This window comes from Fistularia commersonii, chromosome 25, assembly GCF_037954325.1.
Source record: "Fistularia commersonii isolate RoL2024-O1a breed Wild chromosome 25, RoL_Fcom_v1.0, whole genome shotgun sequence".
Taxonomy (NCBI): Eukaryota; Metazoa; Chordata; class Actinopteri; order Syngnathiformes; family Fistulariidae; genus Fistularia; species Fistularia commersonii.
This window is the reverse complement of record NC_141308.1, coordinates 9046345-9070254: the sequence shown is the minus strand read 5'-3', so window position 1 is coordinate 9070254 and position 23910 is coordinate 9046345. Positions and strand designations below refer to the sequence as shown.

General features: G+C 40.3%; 3 protein-coding genes across 4 annotated transcripts; all 3 read left to right on the top strand.

Annotated features, from left to right (window-relative positions):
• The first annotated feature begins 2080 nt into the window (after window positions 1-2080).
• On the top strand, window positions 2081-7321 carry rgs18 (regulator of G protein signaling 18). The gene is made up of 5 exons (XM_086172505.1): window positions 2081-2240; window positions 2677-2781; window positions 2959-3020; window positions 3507-3673; window positions 5139-7321. Exons 1-5 carry the CDS (start codon window positions 2119-2121, stop codon window positions 5427-5429), a joined length of 747 nt encoding a protein of 248 aa, XP_086028631.1. The 5' UTR covers window positions 2081-2118; the 3' UTR covers window positions 5430-7321.
• A 7049-nt stretch (window positions 7322-14370) lies between these two features.
• On the top strand, window positions 14371-15769 carry LOC147219164 (regulator of G protein signaling 21-like). 2 transcript variants are annotated; one of them, XM_086172507.1, is made up of 4 exons: window positions 14371-14570; window positions 14777-14861; window positions 14984-15150; window positions 15308-15769. In XM_086172507.1, the coding sequence occupies exons 1-4, from the start codon at window positions 14547-14549 to the stop codon at window positions 15482-15484; spliced, it is 453 nt and encodes a 150-aa protein (XP_086028633.1). In that variant the 5' UTR covers window positions 14371-14546; the 3' UTR covers window positions 15485-15769. The 2 variants fall into 2 exon arrangements, with proteins under 2 accessions (XP_086028633.1, XP_086028635.1); XM_086172509.1 differs by having other exon boundaries at window positions 14409-14480; window positions 14782-14861.
• A 6182-nt stretch (window positions 15770-21951) lies between these two features.
• Window positions 21952-23841, top strand: LOC147219163 (regulator of G protein signaling 13-like). Its single transcript, XM_086172506.1, has 5 exons — window positions 21952-22081; window positions 22183-22242; window positions 22329-22390; window positions 22470-22636; window positions 23099-23841. The coding sequence occupies exons 1-5, from the start codon at window positions 21999-22001 to the stop codon at window positions 23273-23275; spliced, it is 549 nt and encodes a 182-aa protein (XP_086028632.1). The 5' UTR covers window positions 21952-21998; the 3' UTR covers window positions 23276-23841.
• The last annotated feature ends 69 nt before the right edge of the window (window positions 23842-23910 follow it).

Here is a 23910-nt window from a genome sequence, read left to right as displayed (position 1 = left end):
TGTCATTATGACAGAATGATAAAATGGATGAGAGAGAAAGATTTAAATAACATGAAGTTCAATGTTTGCATGGGTGGATTGTGAAGAGGCCTTGAGGGCGGAGAGATATGCATTAATCTTGTATGTTCCCCTTAATTAACTTTGATTCAATAGTTGTAAACTTTTTATGGGCTGAAGTTTATTTTGTTCTCAGATGTTGCTGTTTGTGCTGTTAACTATTTTGCAATTGTTTGCCCTCTTTCTTTTCTTTTTTTTTCCCCTTTAACACAATACTATTTTGGTGCGATGCTCTTTTTGGTGGAGACAAATGCATACATCTTGAAATAACTTTCCTATTAAATTGGTTTAATGCCTAATTCTTTGGACAGGGATAGTGGTTTTAAAAAAGATGCAATGGTGATTTGAATAACTAAGGGGCGGCGCAGGAGGTAGAGAGCTCGTCTTTTCCAACATTCCTGGTCGGATTCCCGGCTCCTCCCAGTGTGTCGAAGTGTTGTCGAGCAAGACAATGAGCCCCTTACTGCTCCCCTGGCGCTGGTCGACGGCAGACTATTGTTCATCCATGATGGGTTAATTGCAAAGAACGACTTTCCCCGCGAGGGATTTGTAAAGGATAAATTATTAATTAGGATGTTTGGAAAATTATGAGGCAATCATTCAATCTTTTTTTGGAGACACCACATGAAGTTGTGCCGGAAAGTGATGGTGAGTCTTGATGGGACCTTGTGTGTCGTGTTAGTTACGCCACAGAATTCACCTAATCATGCCATGGCTTATTGGGTGGCTGACACCTACTCTTGAGTCTATCGATGTCTGCAATCAAATCATCACTCTCAGAACGCGTGAGATGTTGTTGTTTACCTTCTTGCCTTTCCTGCCGTAAAATTTTGCTTATTTCTATAATTCAGTTTTAATGAAGGGATACGTCCGTCACTAAACTAAAAAGTCAATTTTCAGTTTCCATTTCACACTTGTCCAAGTTTTATTCTGAGCATTTTATAAGCTGAAAAATTAGTTATGATGCCACACATTTTGATTTAAGGTGAGCAGAAAGACCTCCCCCATCCAAGCCTCCACGCAAACAGCCTTCTGGTCTGTGAGTATACTATTCTACAGAGACAAGCTCAAGTGGTCCTCAAATACTACGACTTCCAGGAAAACAAATCTTCAATTTGAGCTCATGCACTGTATCATTACTTTATTTTTCTACGCAATGCTTTTACTTGCACCGTCTTTTGTTTGTTTGTTTGTTTAAAACAAAAGTAACATTGTCAAGGACTTCTGCCTGTTTTCTGCAAAAACACCCCCCCCTCCCTCCAACACAGACATCACATTTGTCTCCATCTTACCCAAAATGCACCTATTCCCTGTTGCATTTCACTGTGTCACACCGAGTTTGTCTGTCTCCATTAGTGCTTGGATGTTCAGGAAAGAGCAAAGCAGAGTCTCTGCAAACCCATTTTATTATTCATTACAACTTATTCTTTCCATTTCTGATAAGTCTGGCCTGACTGCTGGTATCAGCTCTACTGACTCAACTGACCTCTGAGTTTATGACCTCTCTTACCTCTGCCATAGGATTAGTCTTGTATAGATAGATAGATAAAGAGTATATACAAACATACATACATTATAAGATGCTGTTTGTGTGTGTGTGTGTGTGTGTGTATGTACGTGTGTGTACGCACGCACGCACGTGTGCCTGGCACCTGTTTCCCAGCAAAAGTGTAATCATTATTCAAGTTGTATACAACTGTTGTACAGTTGTAATGGATATAATGTGCAAGTAAGTTTGATTCTGCATATCTCAGGTTCAAATGCTTCTTGATCACTTCAAGCGAAAAAAAAAAAAATGTAATGAGTGGATTAGGTAGTCAGCTGTCTTTTTCAATTTATTCGGTAAACTGGTGACAGGATGTTGAACAGAGGGGTTTTTTTGCATTACTGATAGAGCTTTTAGCAGTAAGTGATTACGCCATTACAGGAAGCAGAGCTAAAGGTATAGGGACTGAAATGCGAGCAGGCTTTATAAAAGAGGAGGTTCAGCAAATGATGAAATACTTTTTTCTGCGCTATTTGTGGCCTTATGCTTCATACACTTGACACAGACAGAACGAGATGGAAACGTTGCTTTTTCTATTTCCTCAATTCAACTTCATGGCCCCAAAGGAGGAAGCATATTTCAAAGTGCTCGGTCCAGATGACTCGCAAGCACGGACAATGAAAGACGATACCAGCAGGTCGGTGTGTGATCCGGAGCAATTTTTTTTAATGTTTACTTAATTTGACAGCTTAGCAATTGTTGTCGCTCTTTTGGGTGGTGCTACAACACGTTAAATAATTGTTGCTTTCTGTTTAGACGAAGCACTTTGCTCAGTTTAATGCCAAAACTGGTGAAATCCCTGTACTTCTTGATAAATGCTGAACTCTACCGCATACATTAATATCTGCGGTTGACTTTTACAAGCTGTTGTCTTCAATAATGATACTTTCGGTGCGTTCTCCGGTCTGCCAATATTTATGAAACCACCAGTGTAATTTATTGTGTGTCATGTAAAGTGTAAAAATGTGTCAGCTAGGAGTGTCGGTCTGATAAAGTTGCTGAATGAGTAAATGCTGCCACACTAAGATGGCAAGACGGTTTATGAAACTTGATGTATTTTCCTTTCTATGCAGTCAGAAAGACAAGGAGAGGAAGAGCCGACTAAGCCTTTTTCTGACAAAGTCCGGCTCTCATGAAAATGTCAGCCCTCATAAGAAAGCAGATAACCTATCCAGCAGGTGAGACAATGTCCGTTAATATCACGTGTTAATAATGTCATTAATGTGATTCATCCTTGTACTTTTTGAGTACAAGGCTGCTCCACGCTAAAGAGGAAACACAGCAACAAGGAGTGTAAAACATTTTTGCTGTATCATTAAGGAGGAGCTGACCACGTCTCTGATTTTTTGTCTCAGCATCTCAGCAGAGGCTGCTTTGCAGTGGAGCGACTCCTTCGACGAGCTGCTGAAGCACTCAGGTCAGGTCCAGAAACCCCCAGAACTGTTGGTTCTCCCAAACAGTTTCAACCTTTTAAACTATAAACCGGTGAAGTGGCGGCTCCGGGTAGTAAATAGTTAACAGAGAAAGCAGTTTCACTACATCTTTTGCTGTTTGCTTCAGAGGTTCACACAGAAACTTCCAGTTCCTCGTGGCGACACGCACTCTTTTGTGTCACGTCGGAGCATTGTAAAACAATTGAAGCTGTCATTTGGGGGTAGTTATCAGAGCAAATGCTGCATAATAAAGCTAACATCCATATTTTATAAACTGAAGCTAAATGTTTCAAGACAATTTCATTGTTTACACGGAGCACATTCAGGTGTTGTGGATAATGCGGCCTGTTTATTCTCCATCTTCGCCCTTCCACAAGCTGAAAACAAAAAATGTGCCTGTTGTCAAACCGCTTCATCTAACCGTTCTTGACTAACATGTTCCACCGTTATCTGTGTGTCCCTATAATCAGATGGGGTGGAAACTTTCTCTCAGTTCCTGAGAACAGAGTTCAGTGAGGAAAACATCGAGTTCTGGTTGGCTTGTGAAGAATACAAGGCATTCGACTCTGGCAAGAAGTTGCTGTCCAAAGCCAAACATATTTATGCAGTCTTTATTGAATCAGATGCCCCCAAAGAGGTAAGACATTTTCATTTATCATACACTGCTCAGGTGGTATAATGGAAACTCAAAGTGGGGCTCGTTGGAATGAAAACAGACATCTATCACCGTAAAAATGTGTGTTATATACACAGCATAAACACAAAGTCTGCGTCGCAAGGAGTATTTGATCACCCCTTTATCTCATTGCTTTATGGATTTATGTGTAAAAAATCAGATTATTCCCTCCAATTTCTCATAAATTTTCAGGCAGCAGGTTTTTTTCTGTTTTTTTTATGTCTTGTTTTTATTTAAATTAAATTTTTAGCTATTGCAATGCTAGTTTTTAAGGGTGACTTTTGACAGGTTTCCACCGCAAACAACATCATTACAGAATTATGTAACTAAAATGAAATAGGTTATGTTTTGGTTCACAGGTTTTTAAATGTGCCCTGACCATGATATGGGAAGTTGTCAAACCTTTATGGGTTCATACATTCACTGCCTTATGTGCAATTGGGGGGATGTGGTTCGAAATATGGATGTTATTGAAATAAAAATAACAGTGGAAGTAGAATGCTACTGTGTTATATAGTGGTGCGCCTGCAGCTGATTGACCTTTGTAAGCAATTGTTTGGGGCGGCTGCTTGTTAAGGTCACGCATCGAGTGCGTGCACTTCTGCAGAGCGCGCAGGTTGTATCTGAGACCACTGCGGTTTCAAAGGTTTTCTGTTGCGCGGATGACGCGACCACCATCCAAGATGCTGCAGCTGGAGGGGCTTGGAGTGGATTTGACCGTTCAGAGCTAATGTCTTGTTTGGGCTTTTGACATTTCCTGCCCACACCTTCCCACTCCAAGATGTCTATATGTACACTATATGTAAATATTAAAGCTATTTCTCCGCGCAGAATTCAAGCAACTGACTGCTTGAGCGATTTGCATGGCAATCCAAATGTAAATGAATGTAAGCTGCGGCATGATGGCAGGAGGAAGAGTGGTCTCTTATGTCTTAGTGAAGATCATTGTGAGGCTGTAAGGAGCTTAAGGACTAGAACTCCCAATTATGATGGTCTTAATCAGTGTTTTTAAACCATTCATTTACAAAAACTAGGAGCCGGAAAATTAACACCCTTATCTATTTTATTACCCAGAAAATGTTTCGGAATCTGATATGAGTCAGTAATTGTTTATTTTAGCTTTTAATTCAAATTAGCTTCAGGTCATATGGCTCCACAAAAAGAGATTAGTCCCTCCAAGATATTCTCACTAGGCAACAGTTTTAATGAATTCTAATGGATGGGTACTTTATTCTCTGGAAACTTCAGAAGAGCTTCTGAAGACATCCGGCAGATTCAACATTGATACAGATAAAAATCACTTTTGCTTCAAGACAAGAGCAAACATGGGAATTCGGCGGTGTGAAATTAATCTGCTTAACTGTGGCAGTAAACTTAGGTGTTTGATAATCATATTTTCCTTTTCATCTCTTTACCTCTTACCCAGGTGAACATCGATTATGACACAAAAACGGCCATCCGGAGAGAAATGGCGCAGCCGACGAAAAGCTGTTTCGAAGCAGCCCAGATGTCGGTCTACAGCCTGATGAAAAAGGACTCCTACCCCAGGTTCCTGCAGTCTGACATTTATTTGCGCCTCACCAGGAGGAAAGGCCCGGGAGCCACCATGTTTCGCAGGAGGTCACGCTCCTGTGTGTTCAATGACCGAGGCGAGGCCACGGCTCGATCTGTAGCCTGGTTGTCTGCAGACGTGTCAGGCTCAGTGGCTCAGTCATGAAAGAGATATCTAGGAAAGGACAGGCCAGGGGTTTCCAGAATGGAAGTCGAATGAAATACACAGTGCATCCGCCATGCTCATTTCCAGCATTTCATCAGATGGCTAAATGTATATTTGCCAAGGTTGCGGGGAAGAATATTGCACCTAGATTTATTCTAGAATAAATTTGAATATGAAGTATGTTTTAATCAGCCAGTAAGGGCAACATCTATGGACTTCTGCTTCTTCTGGGAATATCAGGGGTCACAAGTATCTTAAATTTAGGGGTCAGAAGGTTTGGGAACCCCTGGGATAGTCCACTACCACTATAAGGGAAGGGATAAAAAAGCCCGAAACTGATCTGCGGCACAAGTTTGCATCTTGTACATTTTAAAAGCTTTACTATCAGGGCATGGCGGTTTGATGATACGAAACAATAGTATTTGCTAATGTGTATTTGTGCCAAGAGTAAAAAGGGAAAAGAGATAGCGGAATGAAAAATATGTATTTACGGGCAACATCGTAGGCTGCGGGCAAACTTCAGCCGGGTAGTTTGTTTATTTTTTCAAAACGTCCACAATCAGCACAAACGCTGGGGCCACGCAATATACTGGAGCTGTCGTGGCCTCATTGTGAGTCTCAGTGTCGCTCGCTCAACCACTTGGACTGCACAGCTGTGCGCTTCGGTTAGCCAGGGAGCAGAGACTTCAGGCTTCACTTGCTCCTCCAATGATATTTCCCGCGGAGATAAAGAGAAAGAGCAGTAATTTTGTTTTTTTTTTTATCAGAAGCAGGGCGGGGCGTCCTGTGCGAAGAAGCCACAGGTGAATAAGTGTCGACATGCAAAGCCATGCATTTCTACGGCAATCGGTTAAAATCCTTTTTTTTTTTTTTTTTTTAAACAACGGAAAAAAAACATTTAAATCCCCCCAAAGTCCTGCTAGAAAAAAAATGCAAATGGTGGTGGTCTCAGTCGTTGGTTATAACCAAAATAAATTTTGACTTTTGTCCAACCCCAAGGCAAAACACTGGTGACAGTTCAGGCTGATATCAGCTCGAGACAGACGTTGGAGTTGTAGTGATGATGTCATGTGACTCTCGGTAATAAAACAATGGCAAAAATGTTTCGGAATTGAAAACTGCCATTAAATCATTAAGGACCGTATTACATAGATGGATTAGAGCAGAAACTAACAGCTATTCAGATATCAGAATTGATTCACAAAGTCCGCTCCGTTAAAGCCGTGCAGTTATCTGAACATGACCGGGCCCATTTTTGCCCTATTACAAATTTCTCGGTGCCCTTTACACCCGATTATTCTGTGGCGACGGAGGAACAGCGTGTCCGTCCTCTCACGCCTCTAAATTTATATTTGTACCGGTGATTCTTTCACTTTTTTTGCAAAACTTGAAGTTTTGCTGGGTGGTTGGAAACAGCCTGAGTCACTTGTCTCCATGCCAGCTGTGTATGAGCACTGCTTCCTAAACTACTCTTTCTGCATAACTAACTCCTTTCAGTAGAACCTCACACAATGTTAGCATAGCTGATCTTACGTGTAAGTAATTTGACTGTATCTCATTATAATGGATTCGTGATTTTATCCTTGTCGGTGTCCATCCGCCTCCAGAAAGTTGCAGCGAAAGCCTGCACCCATTGTGACTGCAAGGCACTGAAACTTTTTAATGAGGAGTACAGATCTATTATTTCTGTTCTAAATTGAAATATATCTGCCTTTCAGACACAGAAAATGAAGATATCATCTTTGAATACTAATATATTTCATTAATTATAATTGCTTTTGCGGATGCATACATCTATATAAGTAAGAGATTGCGATGATTTTCACCTTGCAATTGTAAAATGTAAATACTGCCATATGTGGAAATATCCAAATAAACACTTTTCTTACTTACATGTAGTTTAATGAGAGCTTTTAGTGGCATTAATGGGTGTGAATGGCTAAGTCTAAATAAGACAAATGGAGTCATAATGAGTACATATTACACTAGCGGGGAAAATTGTGATCCTCCGTAGCTTCCTATTGCAAATCACTGAAAAATTAATAGACCTTATCAGCTTCCACCGCTCGAGCACAGAATTATTCATGTTACTGTAGATGCATGCACGAGCTATGCTTCTTGCAGAGACAAATAAGTATTAATTCAAACCTGTCAGCGGTCCCACCCAGTTTCATGAATATGCACTGCAGAGAACATATACAGCTTAAGTGTGCTCTTGCATAAAACCCATACAAGCGGTGTTGCTGTTGCCCATTAACATAAGAGATCAGATTTTATCAGGATGCTTCAGAGAATCCACCTCAGCTCAAATTACTGCCGTTCCACAAAAAAATTCAGTGTGAAGCACGCCGCAGTTCAAGTTAATTACACATTAATTGAGAGGGCAACAGCGTTCCTACGGTGCGGTGCATTCTGTCGTCTTCCTCTCGCTGCCAGAGAACATGGAGATCATGGTGGTGTTAACAAATGCTGGCCTGTCAAGCTCATCATAGCTTGAGGTGAGCCGCCTGCTAAGAAAGAATTCACAGTTATTTCTCATTTCTAGTCTTTGGCATTTCAACGCATCACTCAGTCCTCGCAAAAATAAGCTACTGCACACATTATGCACTCCCCCTATTTTTCAACCACGGGCCGAGTCACCACGTGCAGCTTTCAGAAGAAATGATGGGAAATAAGAATGACTGCATGGAGAGCAGTATTAAAGGGGAGAAGTAATATCAGATTTGATTTCAAAGTCTCTCTGCCAAAAGCACTTGCTTTAGCTGTTGAAAGTCACAGAAGTTTATTATTGGTGTCTGAAAATATCATAGGATGATTCATTATGGAGATAGAGCTTTTATTGTTTCATTGTCAACTCTTATTGGTGTTTATCTATAGAAATGTTCAATATCCAAAACACACTGCTCATCCCTAGACATGTTCTCACTGTCTTCCACTGCTAACAACCGACAGGATTAGTTCGCACCCACTCTGTAGTCAGCTTTCACAACGGGAGTTTTTCCACCAATAATAACATTTTGGTTTTGCACAACTTCTCTGTCTACAGGTCATCATTTCTGCTGCCTGCAAACAAGTTGCATCCATGTGTAGGAACTAAATTAACAACCTCAGCATCGCTGTCCCCAAAAACTAGCTCGGGAGCGCTTGTCAAAGTCTGATATTTTGTTTTAGTTGTTATAGTTCCGTGTTGTGTAAACATGGGCCATTGGTTTGTTTTTATTTTTATTTTTTTTGTCACCAGGAAACAAGAGAGTGTTTCTATTATGGTACTCTTATGTTCCAATCTGCCTCCTAAACACACACACTGAACAATTCCCTCCACCCCCACCCCCACCCCCGCTCCCCCAAACACGAGATCACAGAAACTGATGTTGCATGCAAACACACTAATACCTAATGTGAACCTGTCAGACACCGGTGGATGTACTACTGGTGTCTTCGGAGCCTTTCAGTGGCAAAAACAAGCTCCTTTAGCGCCTGTGTAGAATTCATCCATCGTCTGCTGTTTATCCTGCACTCAGGGTGGTGGGAGATGTTGCAGCTTATCCCAGCTGTCATCGGGCGAGAGGCGGGGTACAGCCTGGACTGGTCGCCAGTCAATCGCAGGGCAACGCATATAGACAGACAACCATTCGCTCACTCATTCATGGCAATTTTTTTCCAATTTCTTTCCTGTTGGAGGAAACCGGAGAACCCGGAAAAAACCCACGCAGACACAGGAAGAACATGTAAACTCCACACAGAAAGGTCCACTGGTCAGAATCAAAACCAGGGTCCTTTGTGCTGTGGAGCCGAAGCGCTGACCACTGCACCACCAAATGTAGAATATCCCCTCATATTTAATACTGCATCAATTGCAGTCATTTTTTGTCCCCATCAATCACCCGGGTTGAAAAAAAATACCATAATCTCCCTTTAAAAGACTATTATAAAATCATAAGGAAGCAGGCTTTGCACAAATACGAGGCATGTAATAGAAGATTTGTTCTTGAGTTTGAGAAGATCAATACAAAATATTGATTATGAGAGGTTTATTCGTAAAGTTTCAGCGACTCCGTCAAAAAATGAGATCTCCATTTTAAAAAATACCTCTCCTCCAGAGGTTCCCGTATAAGGAATGTATTTGTTTTCATGTTCCCTGTTTCAAACTCAAAGGTCTTCCATCCTGTTGTGTGTGTGTGTGCGGGGGGCAGAAATTTCCCTTTAGCCATTGAAATAATTGGATGAGAAATCTCCACCTATATTAAGCTGTCTGTATCCTGTTAAACTGCAAAAAAAATTACACCCCACCCGCAGCGCACAGCAAGGAGTTTCCTGGTTTGATTCCGACTGGAGGCTTTTCTCTGTCTGGATGGGTTTCCTCTGGGCTCTCCAATTTCCTCCCAAGATTCAAAAATTTTGCAGTAGGTTCATCGGGGATCCTTAATAACCGAGACTTGTGAATGAGAGCGTGAATGGTTGCATGCGTCGTCATGTCCAGGGTGGGTCCCGCTTTTTGCCCAACGACAGCTGGGACAGGCTCAAGCACTCCTGCAACCCTGAGCACAGGATAAGCGGTACAGATAATAAATGAACAGATGAATGAAAGAAAGAATGAATGAATGAATAAATAGAAAGAAAAATCTGACTTTGAAAATGACATTGTTTCTGGAACACAGAAAACTGGACACAGTCCAATGGTTTCAGTCTGATGAGCAACTATTCTGAAAATGTGAAATTGTGATTGCCATTGAGTAGGTCTGTGTATCTATACAGGACTGTCTCAGAAAATTAGAATATTGTGATAAAGTTCTTTATCTTCTGTAATGCAATTACAGAAACCAAAATGTCATACATTCTGGATTCATGACAAATCAACTGAAATATTGCAAACCTTTTATTATTTTGATATTGCTGATTATGGCTTACATCTTAAGGACACTCAAAATCCTATCTAAAAATATTAGAATATCATGAAAAAGTAATTTTTGTTTTTTTTAATTGCATTACAGAAGATAAAGAACTTTATCACACTATTCTAATTTTCTCAGTAAGTCCTGTATATACATATATATGCCATGTACAAGTAAATCGAAAAACTCAGTGCGAAATGCAAGCCGAATATAATTGAAAACATTTTTGAAATTGAAATCACACGAAAAAGGGAAAAATAGAATGTAGACCAGAATAATGTGTCGGGGTGGAGAGAATATTTTTCCTGAGTTGCAGCTCGCCATTCATCCATCGTCTGCCGTTTATCCTGCACTCAGGGTCGCGGGGGGATGCTGATGCCTATCCCAGCTGTCATCGGGCGAGAATTGAGGTACACCCTGGACTGGTCGCCAGTCAATCGCGGGGCCACATATACAGACAAATAATCATTCACTCCCTCATTCAGGGCATTTTTTCCCAAATTAACCTGCTGCATGGTTTTGGACTGTAGGAGGAAACCGGAGTAAACCCAGGCAAACACGGGGAGAATGTTCACCCTCCACGTGGGGAGTTGCAGCTATATTCTTGCGCAATATTGCACAACCTTGTGATTCCAGATGATGTTCATGATGTTGTGAATACGACCGCATCGTTTTAAAGGCGAGGCAGGTTTATTTGCTCAGCTCATTTCCTTCCCCAAAGGCATGTTGGCACTCTTTGCGCAACTCAAGGAAAACAAAGAGACAAGACAAATTGAAAAGTGTATCAAGGCTCGATTAAACTAGTGATGAAAAAAATAGACAAATTAAAAATAGTAATAAGAAAAAATGAAGCTAGTAAATATATAAGGATAACAGTGACGGCAAAGTGTGAAGGACAAGTATTAAAACAGAGCAGTGAAAGAAATGATTCAGTGTCAGAAATGTTTTTTTCTAGAATTTTGAGTGCTATTAAAGTAGAAAAGAACTATATAAGTAAAGTCCATTAGCAGGGATTTTGGCAGACAGGATGGGGCACTGGTCATATTACCCATCATCACAAAAATGGCTACAACACGGACAATCCCTGCTGCACCTTCTCGAGCTCCGAAGGTTCTAGTTTTTTTGTGTCATTGTTTGTTTCCTTCTAATCCACTCTCATTCTGATGTGCTTGAGGTCGGGCAGGGGCACCTCCAAGTATTTTTTTATTTTTGTTGTGTTTTTTTTGTTGTTGTTAGTATTCATTCTGCTTTATGTGTTACTGTTGGAAGGAAATTCAGCCCCAGATCATTGATATCTGCAAAGAAGATGAGACAAAGGCTAAGAATTTCCGAAGGAATCTAATGCTACCCTCAATAGCTCAGTTCCAGGCTTCCGAATACAAATCAAAGTGAGTTTACTTATAAGATCTTCACCCTACACTGACATAAAATTTGGCACTTGAGGAACTAAGCAACCATGACTAACAGTGAAGACAATCACACATGTAATGCTGCGAAGACTTCCCGAGAGGTGGATGCATGAGGGATTAAAAGAGGGGGTCTGGAGAGGACTACAGTGCCACCCTGTGTGTTGTAAAAACTTTGCATCTTTGACTCCACACAGAGAGCGACTGACAGATCACGGCACGCTACTTTGTTGATATGGGTGTGAGAGCGCCCTACTTTATAAAAGTCTTCATTTTCACCCTTTTCTTCTCCTCGGCACTGTCTGTAGGTGACATTTCAAACATAAGAATGTTAAATTATAACTCTGAACGACGGCAGTAACTGCATGGTGACAATGCCTGCTCACTGTAATCATGATACTTTTCCAGGCGGTGCCTTTTTTGAAAAACAAAATCCTTCACCGCGTGAGTCCACATGCAAATGGGATGTTTTCCATCATCTCTCAGAATTTACATTCCGGGTGTGTTTGGGTCCATCAGGAAGGTCACAACAGGTTGAAATGCTCACCACAGACGTATTAATGAAGACACATGTCTCACGGCAGGGAAGGACAGTTCTCAGCATGATGACACCACTGAATATAGTTTTCTGTTTATGAAACAAAAGAGCTTGTGCATCCAAACATCAGAAAATTAATGCAAGCTGAGAATTTACCTTTTAAACTGAATATATACCTGGATCATATCGCATGATCGTATCTCTGTACACCAACTACTAAATAGTTATTTTGAGAGTTCTTTATGAAAATAAAGATTTGATTCTATTTTGTTTTTGTCACTTTGGGGCCGTGAATATTGATTCGATGTGGGCAATGTGTGGATTTTCAAGGGCTGTGTTTTAAAAAAAAAACATAATAACAACCAAAAAAAAAACTGACAAGGGCAGAAAGCTGTTTTTCACGGAAATTAGACTATAAGGCTTTACCCTGAACTGCAGAAAGAAAATTGTTATCTGTTTCGCTCTATGGCTATACTATTTATAAGTACTGGTTTCCCACTTTGCCTTAATCTTTAGATTCAGAAAATCAATTAGGTCTTGGATTCATGACAGGAACTGTAGGATAAGAATCCTCTGTTTTTTAATGTCTTGACTTGCAATTCCCTGCAGCAAGATGTAAACAACACAGTCTTCTATATGTAGAAGTCTAACCAGCAGATTTGATGAGCATTTGACCATTAAATCATGTATAATATAAATAGTGATATGATAAAATCACAATTTCACAAAACACGCTTGAAATTAGATAAAAAAAGCGATAGTTCTCATTTAAAAAACTCATCTCTATCTCCAGGCCCCCGGGAAATCTCGGGGTATTTCTCTCTCTAATCACAAGGTTGGTGGTTCAATCCCCAGCTCCTCCTGTCTGCATGTCAAAGTGTCCTTGGGCAAGACACCGAAATCCCGAATTTCACGAAAATGGCTTGGTTAGCGCCTCGCACAGCGGCTCCTCCGCCATCAGTGTGGATGAATGGATGAATGCTTTCTAGTGCAAAGCAACTTGGAACCACATGATGAAAAAGTGCAATTTAAGTTGAGCCAGTAGCTTTCTGTCCATCTGTTCGTCATGAAAGAGAGAGTATGCCCCTAAGTTGCCCCTGCAGAAATAAGAGTTACAAAGTATTCATTACCATATTTAAAATCATCGCCGAAGCTATATATTTAGCATCATGATATTTATAATCATTTGGAATAAATTGCCCAATGCATTATCACACATATCGTCACCTTATCAATCATGATGAAACTGCTATTATCAGATTTGCATTGCTTTTAACTAAAATTAATGCTCTTAATTAATTTTTCCCCAAATGGCATGTTTTACCCTTTTTTTTTTTTTTAAACTATATAACCGTGTAGTGCTTGGAAAGGACTAAGATGGTGTACATTGTAAACATTAGCATAATGTTAAGACTGTCATGCTACATTGCTGTTAGTAAGTGATGTTGGCATTCAGCTCGAATCACCACCCTGCTTAAATACAGCCTCGCAGAGCATTTTAGTCAAAATCCAAAACTTTCAATTTCACGGATCACTGATCCCCCACATTAGCCAGAGCTTTTGTATAAGGATTATCAATAAATCAGTTCTTGTTTATGCCTTTGTCACCTTGATGAATAAGGAACACTGCAGATATGCAAATGTCAAAATCGAGAGCCTTTTTTCTTGGTAGTGAATTTGTTTGTCATCATTTGTTTATGGTCAGGACTGTTCCAGACGTTTCCAACTGGTGTCCATTGCTTTTGGTTAGATCTTACTCTGATTTTGCCATTGTCTCACCATATTTGCAGCATGCTTCCGTAACACCTCAATATTTACTTATTTAACACTGGAGTACGTCCAAATGAAATGGGAATTTCTTTAGGCCTTGTATGTTTTCATCAACAGGTTATATCTCCATAGCAAAATGTCAAAATATCTGTTTTTTTTTTCTTTGCAAAGTTGAGATCAGCAGTTACAATCACGGGGTCACACGCTCCCACTTTCGCCTCTGCGGAGACCGAAGAACACCTAGTCTCTCCCGACAACAACACTTTGCATACAAATTTCCATATATTCCATTTTATGTTGAGGTGGATGGAGAGGGGTGGGGGGGTCATTTTGATTTGTTCGGTCACTTGACTCCTTCATTTCCAAACAATCACATCCCCAACCTTTGTCTGGCAGGATCTTATCTCTGTCTCCCTGCATTAAGGACGAGAGAGATGGCGATAAAGTGAGTTACTGCGCACTCGATTATTGGGCCTTTAGCATTTTCAGCAGGCAACACTTTACAGCAGCCATGGGGAAAAGGTTTTCACTCACTGTAAGTCTCACTTTGCAGCATGTATTTATTATTGAAAATGTGCTGGTAATGATGGGAGGTTACACTCCGCTTCTGAGAGTAAATTGACTGTTTGTAGGTCATTTTTAAGACTTTAAATAATTGATGCGCCTTGCTAGAATGGTCTGCAAACTGTGTGTGATGTAGAGATCACTGGGCCAGTGATAGATCTGGATGCTCTTTTCAAGGGTAGATTGTGTTGCTTTCCCAAGGATCCACTGGACGACGTTGAGATGTGGACTGAGTCTGTGGATAAAGTCCTCAGTTGCAAAGGTGAGATACACTTTTCAATTCCATTTACAGCACTTTTTTTTAGAAGCGGCGGGATGGGGGGGGGGGGGGGTTGGGGGTGGGGGTCATGCATTTACCGTCTCACTTTCATCTGTGGGTTTCAGCCGGACTGATAGCCTTCCGGCAGTTCCTGAAATCCGAGTACAGTGAGGAGAATATACTCTTTTGGCTTGCTTGTGAGGAGTATAAAAAAGTCAAGACAGAACCAGAAATGATCTCCTCTGCCAACAGGATCTACTCGGAGTTTGTCCAAACAGAGGCACCCAGACAGGTACTTGTAGTTCCTTAACCTGGAAATGTAATTTTATTGGAAAGCATTGAAATAATTACTTCCTGGCAACTTTTTGTTCCAGATTTAAAATGGTAAACAGAAAATAAAAGCATTAGGAGATCATAGGAATCACCAGGTAATATTCTTTGTTTTTCAGATCAATATAGATTGCGGTACCAGAGAAAACATAACAAAGAACATCACCCAGCCCACCCTGACTTCGTTTGATACGGCTCAGAAGCTGGTCTACAGTCTGATGGCCAGGGATTGCTACCCGCGCTTCCTAAAATCCGACATCTATCGGGGACTCCTGAGGAGACATGATTCAAGGTGACTTCTTTCTACCTGGAAGCTTCCAGACTTGGAAATCTGATCTGCTGCAGTCTCCTTTGATTCCACCATGGATACGGGGTTTGTGCCTGAATCGAAATAGGGTTGTGTTTTTTTCCAACCTGTGTATATCAGTAGACAGTTTCAGAAAACTTGTATTATTATTTATCTTGGGATTAAAAGGAGTCTTAAAAAAATTGTGCAGTTAAACTCTTTCCTCTGTCACATCTCATTAAATGAAGACATCCCAAATTAAGTATTATCATCCCTCATCATCCCTATCATCTGTCCTATCTTTACAATTTCAAATGCATTGACAAATTCCGTGCCAAAAGGTATGTGAATTGTTAATATCTGTCCCTTTTTCATGGATTGCATTGTTTAAAATATACATATATATATATTTATATATTTAGAAAGAGAGAGAATTGAATGGTATTCTTGTGTGAACCTTTAAGTAACATTCAAACAGCCGCCATCGACACCTGTATACATAATCATCAGTCGGAAACACCAGATGGCAACAAAGACCTTCAAGCGCATCCCATTGTTAGAAAAAATAAAATAAAGATCAAATTAAAAAAAAAAAAAAATAGGAGAGACAAGACATAAAAGGGAAGATCGCAGTGCGCCCTGCACTCACATTTGAGCAAACTTCCTGTTGTGTCTTCTGGATTTGCAGAAGTGCGGGCTTTTTAGAATTAGTTTAAGGTGAAAAGTGAAAAGTGTAAAGACAAGCAATATGACTGTATGTCTTGCCGGTGTTTCTACTCTCTGCTGTTCCTGTGTGCCAGTAATACTCCACCTTATTGTTTATCTTCTACTTCACACAAGTCTTTCTTTCTTAACCTGTGAAGAGGGTTTTTTTTTCATCTGTGTGTTTCCTGTAAATGAAGTCAAACAAGTAAATCAGCTGTGAGTTGACTAGCAGGGGAAAATTCACCCCACAATAAAAAAAATTGAAAAAGAAAGAAAAACTCTTTGTTAAGCACTTACCGCTTTTATCTCTCTGAATCATTTTGCAGGGGGTTGCTGGCGATTTTGAGATTTTAACCCTAAAAGGATTAGTTCTGGAGTAAATAAGGCATTATTCAATATTTCTCGTAGTGCTAGGACACTCAAAAACCAGAGAGCAAACTGTCTTCATTCAGACTAACTCACACACTTTGGAAGGAGGATTTTCCTGCAGATACTCGGGGCTCAGTTCGGATGATAGAAAATAGGTCGTCAGAAAACTATACTGTGCTGGTTATCTCAAGTTACTGTACCATAAAGTGACATTTCACACCTGTACTGTTTTTCGATATAGATGGATAAATAGCAATACAGACAAGGTAAAAATCAATTTTAGTCATGGGGTTTCCCATTAGGTGGAAGTTCAGCTGGTTTCACAGGGATGTGGCCAGGTAAGTATTATGAGCGCAAGTGAACAACCAAAAGTGAAGATTAAAATCTATACAAAGTTTGCTGTCCTTTACATGAACCTTTTCTCCATATGAACCTGAATCCAGATGGCGTCAAAGATATAAACGTACGTGACCGAGTGCTCCTTAAAAGGTAAATTTTCAAAACTTGCAAATATGAAAAAGCCCGATGAAGCAAGCTTTCCGAAGCTATTAACCTTTATACTTAATATTTACTTTAACAAAGTGGAATCAATCCGAGTGGAAAACCTCGCAATAAGTCAACGGGTTAATGTATAAATGTAAAATAAAGCTCAGATCGCCTCCGTAGCAAGTTCTTTATGATTGCCGCCCAAGCTGTTTCTCTCGGTGTGTAAATGTGTGTTTAAATGTGTGTATGGAAAGTAGAAGTAGGCACAACAGGGTTTCTCCGTGTGTGTGCTCTGAGGCAGAAGACATAAAAAACTTTGCTTCTGTCCAAATTGGAAGCACTGAGGTTACGCAGGGCTGGTTTTGAGAAGTGTTTCACATGTTCGTCACAAACGGTTATGCAGACAGCAAACCACAACTTCTTCCGCTTTAGACGACTCCAGCTGCTTGGCTTATCCATGGAGTGAGTTTTTCATTTGTTTTGGTTGCTATAAAAATTGAAAAAAAAAAATGAAAAAAAAACGCATCTGTGGTAATAGTTATGAATTACCCTAACTCTAGGTACGGCAAGGCTGGGGGGTGTTTTGCAGAGGAAGTGAGGAAAACACAAATGACAGAAAACTTGTTATGACCGAGAGAGTGAGAACATTTGACAGAGGAAAGTCACAGACAAGTGTTGCAACGGATTAAAGTATGTCTGATAACAGTTTTCACCACCGTAATAAATCGTCCGTGACATACAAAGATGAACGCAGACATGACTAACTGTGAACGCAAGACGCAATTGCCTCCTTGAACATGTTCTAATTCAGAGGTGGTTTTGTAAAAAAGAAAAAGTAATTTTCTTCAGCTCGGGTACAGTCGCTTGCTTTTCTGTAAATAAAATGTACAGTTTCTGTCTTCCTTTTCAAGAAGCTCAGCTTTAAACTCAATTTAAACTGTAGTGGTTTGACACTTGTCAGCACTAGAATTATGTTTGAAATCTATTTATGTCAAGCATTTCTTCAACAGTCGCTCTTTTGTGACTGTTTGTTCAGGGAGTAATGGAATCGAAACATTAAAAAATCATTTTTAGCTTCAGGCTCTTGAGTGGTTGACAATGAAGTTATCAGGTATTAGCACAGAAGTTGAGCTGCAGCAGTTTCCACCTGGAAATTCCAGATCATTATTGTAATAAATGAACCCGATTGTGATGGAGTATAACAAATATAGAAATTTTGATATATTTCTTTTAAATTCTAAAAATACAAAAAAATGCCCTGCCATTTATATCATGACATTTTCAGGATAGGATAGGATACGGATTTAAAGGGCCGTTTTTAACCAACTCGCTATGTCTTGCCATTGTAAAGGGAACATTTGCCAGAGGACAAACAGGCGCCTTTTGAACGTGATGGCAGTTTTAATCTGTATTTGCGGTTAAACTATTTTAAGATTAAATAAGTTCTTGTGATGGACGAACACTCCAACCTCATGGCACACAGTTGACATTAGGAGCATGACTGTTCCACTCTCATTTATTGCTCAGATCTGGGTTATTTTTACATTTGGCCCGAATCAGATTCCATCATGGACGAATCACACGATACAGAAAACTTGGATATTTCAGGATATTTCCTATCTGGACACATTGGGATATCCTGCTCCCCTGTCTTCCTATCATTCTGGGAGGTTTAGTCCACAACACAAAGAAAGCATTTATTACCGACACGCAAAAATCAGAAAATCGGTAAATCATTGAAACAAATCATTTGGTTCTGTGTCAGCTTGTCATTGTTGCTGTAGTTACTCTGTTTGATGAGAAGAGTTGTGTAACAGGCAGTGCATTGGTTGGCGCTTCCACCTCACAGAAGGAAGGTTGCTGGTTGGAGTCTATGTGGAGTTTGCATGGTCAGCCCCTAGTCTATGTGGATTTCCTCCCACAGTCACAAAAACCAACAGTGGGTTCACAGGAGACCCTAATTTGCCCAGACTTGTTAGACAGTGAATGTTATGTCTCTATGTCTCTTTACGTGGCCTTGCAATCGACCCGCAGCGGGTTCAGGGTGAACCTCATCTTTCGCCCGATGACAGCTGGGATAGGCTCCAGTGACCCTGACTGCAGGGTAAGCATTATAGATAATGAATGAATGAATGACTTGTGTACCATTTTAATTCCCTGAGCGAAGCATCTACAGCACACAATGACCTGTGACTCCTGAACTGGCCTTTTGGGAGATACGAAAACTCAGCGTTCTCGATTCTCTTTATAACCCGGCGTTCTCGATTTTTCTCTGCCGCTGCAGCCGCTCTCCCGTTGAAGCTATTTATTTCGCTCACCTCTCAAACACAAATCAGTTACTGTTCAACTCCTAGGATTCTTCCGTATGCATTATTCATCCCTTAAGGGGAAATTATCAACACATGTTTAATGCAGATTTTCAGAGTGGATATTCATAGACATAGTCAACATACTCACAACCTTATCTGTCTTGGCAATTTGTCGCCACACCAGGGGATTAAACCAGCAACCAGTGGGTGCAGATGATTTCAGATTTTTCAAGTTGCCTTTTAATAAATACGCTCACAGTTCTACATTTTAACTCTCAAGCTGTTCCATTAAAAGAACATTTGCGATTGGAAATCGTCGTTGTATGTGGCTTTGTGAGTATCAAGTATTTTGATTAATTATGTGTCATAGCTTGAGCAACCTGCGACCAATGTGACATGTATTTTTACGCATCAAGGATTCATCTAATAGCCAATGTGTGCTTTAATCCCACTAAAATGATACTGTTGTTTTTTAATTTTTACCCTAGAGCTGTGCCTATGAAACTAACTGTTTTTTTTATTACAAATTGAGTAATTTTGCATAATTTCTCCCCTATTTCAGACCAAAATCTGGCACCCAGAGAAACAAGAATGTATAACAAGAATGCAACATTTTTATATGGGACCATTGGCTGGAGCGGAGCGATATCTGAAACTCAAACATATAAATAATAAGCTGTGCGGGACCATATCTATGCACGCATGGTCATAAAGGTCCTGGCCTCGATGTGCCGGTGGTGTCGATTTCAAAGCAGGTTCTCTCCAGTCAGTCAGAAATAACAAACAAACTTGTGCAGATTATAATGCTCCTTTAGGCAAACTGTGATTTTCTGCTAGATAGATCGAATTTGACTCATATATAATTCACTGTACAACTGAAAGAACACACAGCTTTAAAACACACAGGGCTCTGCCGTTGTGGTAAACCCCTGCAGGGCTACTTTATCAATTACGAGTCAAACATTTCATTTGTCTCTGCACTTTCTATTAACGTTATAATCAGTTTTAATGAACTGTACATTATTCATTGTTTATATGTAATTATTTATGATGGACTTAAACACATAAGAAGACTGTATGCGGGTTTAACAGGTGTAATGAGGGAATTTTGCAACAACTAAATGATCACGAAGGATGAGCGTGGCAGGGCAGGAGTGCACAGCTTGCAAAGCAAAGGTGATGCTGGCGTTAAGTAGATTGATTGTCTGGTTGGAAAAATGCCAGATCAAACCACTTGAGAGAAAATCAAGAGAAATTCTCCACACTCCCGGGCCAGGTGGGCACTTTCTGAAGCGCCAATCAGACCAAAGTATCCAACAGCAAGCTGAGGGTGATAAACTGCGGCATGGTTATGGGTGACAAATGCTCTGGTAGCAACAGTGGGTGAAGGGACACGCCCACCTTGAAGAAACACCAAACAGATGAGGGACACAAACGGGCAGAAAAAATATGAAAAGGGCTAAATTTTGGGTTGACCAGTCATAATCACATCTTATGAAAAAGATCCAACTGTAATACTAAATAACACTGCAAAGCAGTGTATAATTCTTTACGATATGGCCGATGCACAGTATATTGAGTTTAATGATTGTATTTTCATGCTTCAGGAATTGAGTATGACAGTGTTTTTAATGCTTCATATTATCAGCGAAATGTAGGATAATGCTGTGTCTGTGAAGGATGACAATCATTCAGGTAATATTTTATCGTAGTTCAATCGTAGCTACTGTACTTTATTTTAAGATGGTTTGCTTCTTTTCCTGTCATCTGTCAGAACTGAAGAAGCCCCTCAGCTGAGGGGTGAATCATCTTCAAGAAACTAAACATAGTCCAGCTACAATTAGATTTTACTACGATCAAAAATTACATATTTGTCCGCATCATTCAGACACTCACAAAAACAACTGATGTTTTATATCTTAGTAATCAAGATAATAAGAAATAATTGCTGTTACTCAATAGACATTTAAAATGTGGAAATTCCTGACCTACCGAACCAGCATAGCATCAAGACTCATTCGTCTTGAAATTATTTTCCCAACGGATAATGAAAACAGCCACAAAACACATTGGTGTAAAAAATAAATGTTTTTCAGCAGAAATCATTTTTTATAAATGATCAACTAATGTAAGCACACTTGTTGATAAGAATGTAAACACTGGTCTATTTTCATCCAGGATGCCACTGTTTCTATTTTTCTTACCCACTGTGGGTCAATCAGTTGTTCTTCTGGTTGTTTGTTCCCTCACGAGAAATGTCATTTCATTGTTTTGGTTACATTTAGTTCTTCATCATCTAGTTCTTTAAATCTCATAGCTGGAGGACATAGGACCGCAAGAAGAATATTTGCCTAGAGTGTCTGCTGTTGAATTTTCCAGTGTCTTATTTGCATCCTATAACAGTATAACAAACAACTGACCTCACATGTCCTGATGAAGCCCAGCCAGATATCTATATCTGCAGACTTAGCCAGTTGGCGTCAGCTCTCAGCTTCCTCTTTTCTGCGGTTAGTTCTGAATGACGTTGTGACACCTCACCAAATTTGCTTCACATGTCTGCAGCTTATATAAATTGAGAGCGAGCAGATCCATCAAACGCACAGTTGCAGCATAGCGCTCCATAATCCGCTTGCGTGCTCACACAAAACCACGCCGATGCCTAAGTTAGTCACAACACCGTCGAGGGACGTCCAGCACCACAATGTGGATACCGAGAAAGACAAAGTGAGAAAAGACAGGTACGTATATACGACGGTGCGCTTTTTGTGCTACAATTGTTGATTGTCTTGTTTTGAACAAGAACGCGGCTTTGGGAAAATAACATGCATTTGTTGAGCAGGGAAGGAAACCTGAAGTCTCGACTGCGGTGTAGATCATCTCAAGCCGCTGGTCTCAAGGGGTAGGTGACAAAAACATTTTTCATGCACCCGTTCCTTTCTCTGCAATTCTTAGGTTTGCAAATGACATTGTGCCCCTCCATCGCAGGCTTTGTTTGGAGGAGATTTCCCAGTGGTCACAATCACTCGGTGGACTGTTAGCATCAAAATGTGAGTGAATCACTCAGCCCCATCGATAGTCACTGTCATTTTATACTCTTAATCCAAATGCTACTCATTTTCTGTTCAGATGGAATGCAGATATTCAGTGCCTTCTTGAAGTCGGAGTTCAGTTATGAAAATCTTGAGTTTTGGTTGGTTTGTGAGGAATACAAGAAAACAAAATCGACTTTTCGGATGGAATCCAGGGCCAAGAAGCTCTTCAAACGTTACATTGAAGCGGATGCTCCGAGAGAGGTTTGTAAATATTTCAAGTCACTATATTAGCGAACAAGATATTTGCACCAGGCTTTGTTTGAGTTCACCGCTTCACTCTCTTTTAGCGGAAACAACATAAAGTTCAGACAAGTACATGAATATTTGTCATTTTTTCCTATGGAAATTTGCATGGGGTTCTCCACACAATGGAGACAGCAAGATGGCTCCTTGTCCCATTGAACCGGAACCTTACTTTGCAAGGTTTGCAAGTGTTTCCCACGCGTGTATGGATTATCCAAAAACATGGGAGAGATTCGTAACAGTGGATTTGTTAGGGAATAGTTGTATGTTTCTTATGTCGCCCCATGATCAACTGGTAGCAGGCAGAACACTGTCCCTTGCCCACGGTCAGCCGGAGTCAGAATCCCTGAATACGGGTTGCATGTGAATACGGGTGAATACGGGTTGCATGCGGTCCCAACATATTTCTTCTGCTTTCAGGTAAACATTGACCAGCAGACCCGAGAGATGATCAGGAGAGGCATCCAGATGCCCACTCCAGCATGCTTCGATGATGCTCAGAGGATCGTCTACAGCCTGATGGAGAAGGACTCCTACCCCCGTTTCCTCAAGTCAGACATCTACGGGACTTTATTGGATTCTTCCCTGAAAAAGTAACCTTGGGAGATAGAAAATGAGCCAGAATGCTGCGAACAAAAACCTGAGAGATGATGACCGCAATAGCATGTTTGTCTACCCTGGCGCCATCGGGTGCAAGTCTTGCTTTTGGGCTTTCCATTGGCCCACCGAGCTAAATTCAAGGACGAGGAAGTTCAATCCTGTAGTTTTTAAAAAGTAGCTGGAATGACAAGCACTGTACATTAAACAGTAATTGTCGCATCAGTCAGCATGAAAGCTTTGGCCTTTTGTGTGCCAGGAAGTACATGTAGTGCAAAAATGCACTCCGCTGAGAATGAAAGTGTCGATATCACTATTTGACTATGATGAGATGTTTATTTGTATCCAACGAGAGAAAAAGATAACCGTGCAAAAACAACTTGTGCGAAGCTTTTGCACTCATCTTTATCTTTCATCCATTTCTGAATGTTTCTTTACATCCTGTGTAAATTGCTGTCATGCTGACAGCCTGATATGATAATATTTCATATCAATAAAATGTTTGAATGTGAATATTAAAATGAATTTGTACATATTTAATAAAAACATATTGTTTCGCATAGTAACCTGTGTGTAGTGTCACATACCGAGTACAATTGGATCTACTAAGTCATATTAAGATCACATTCCTGTAA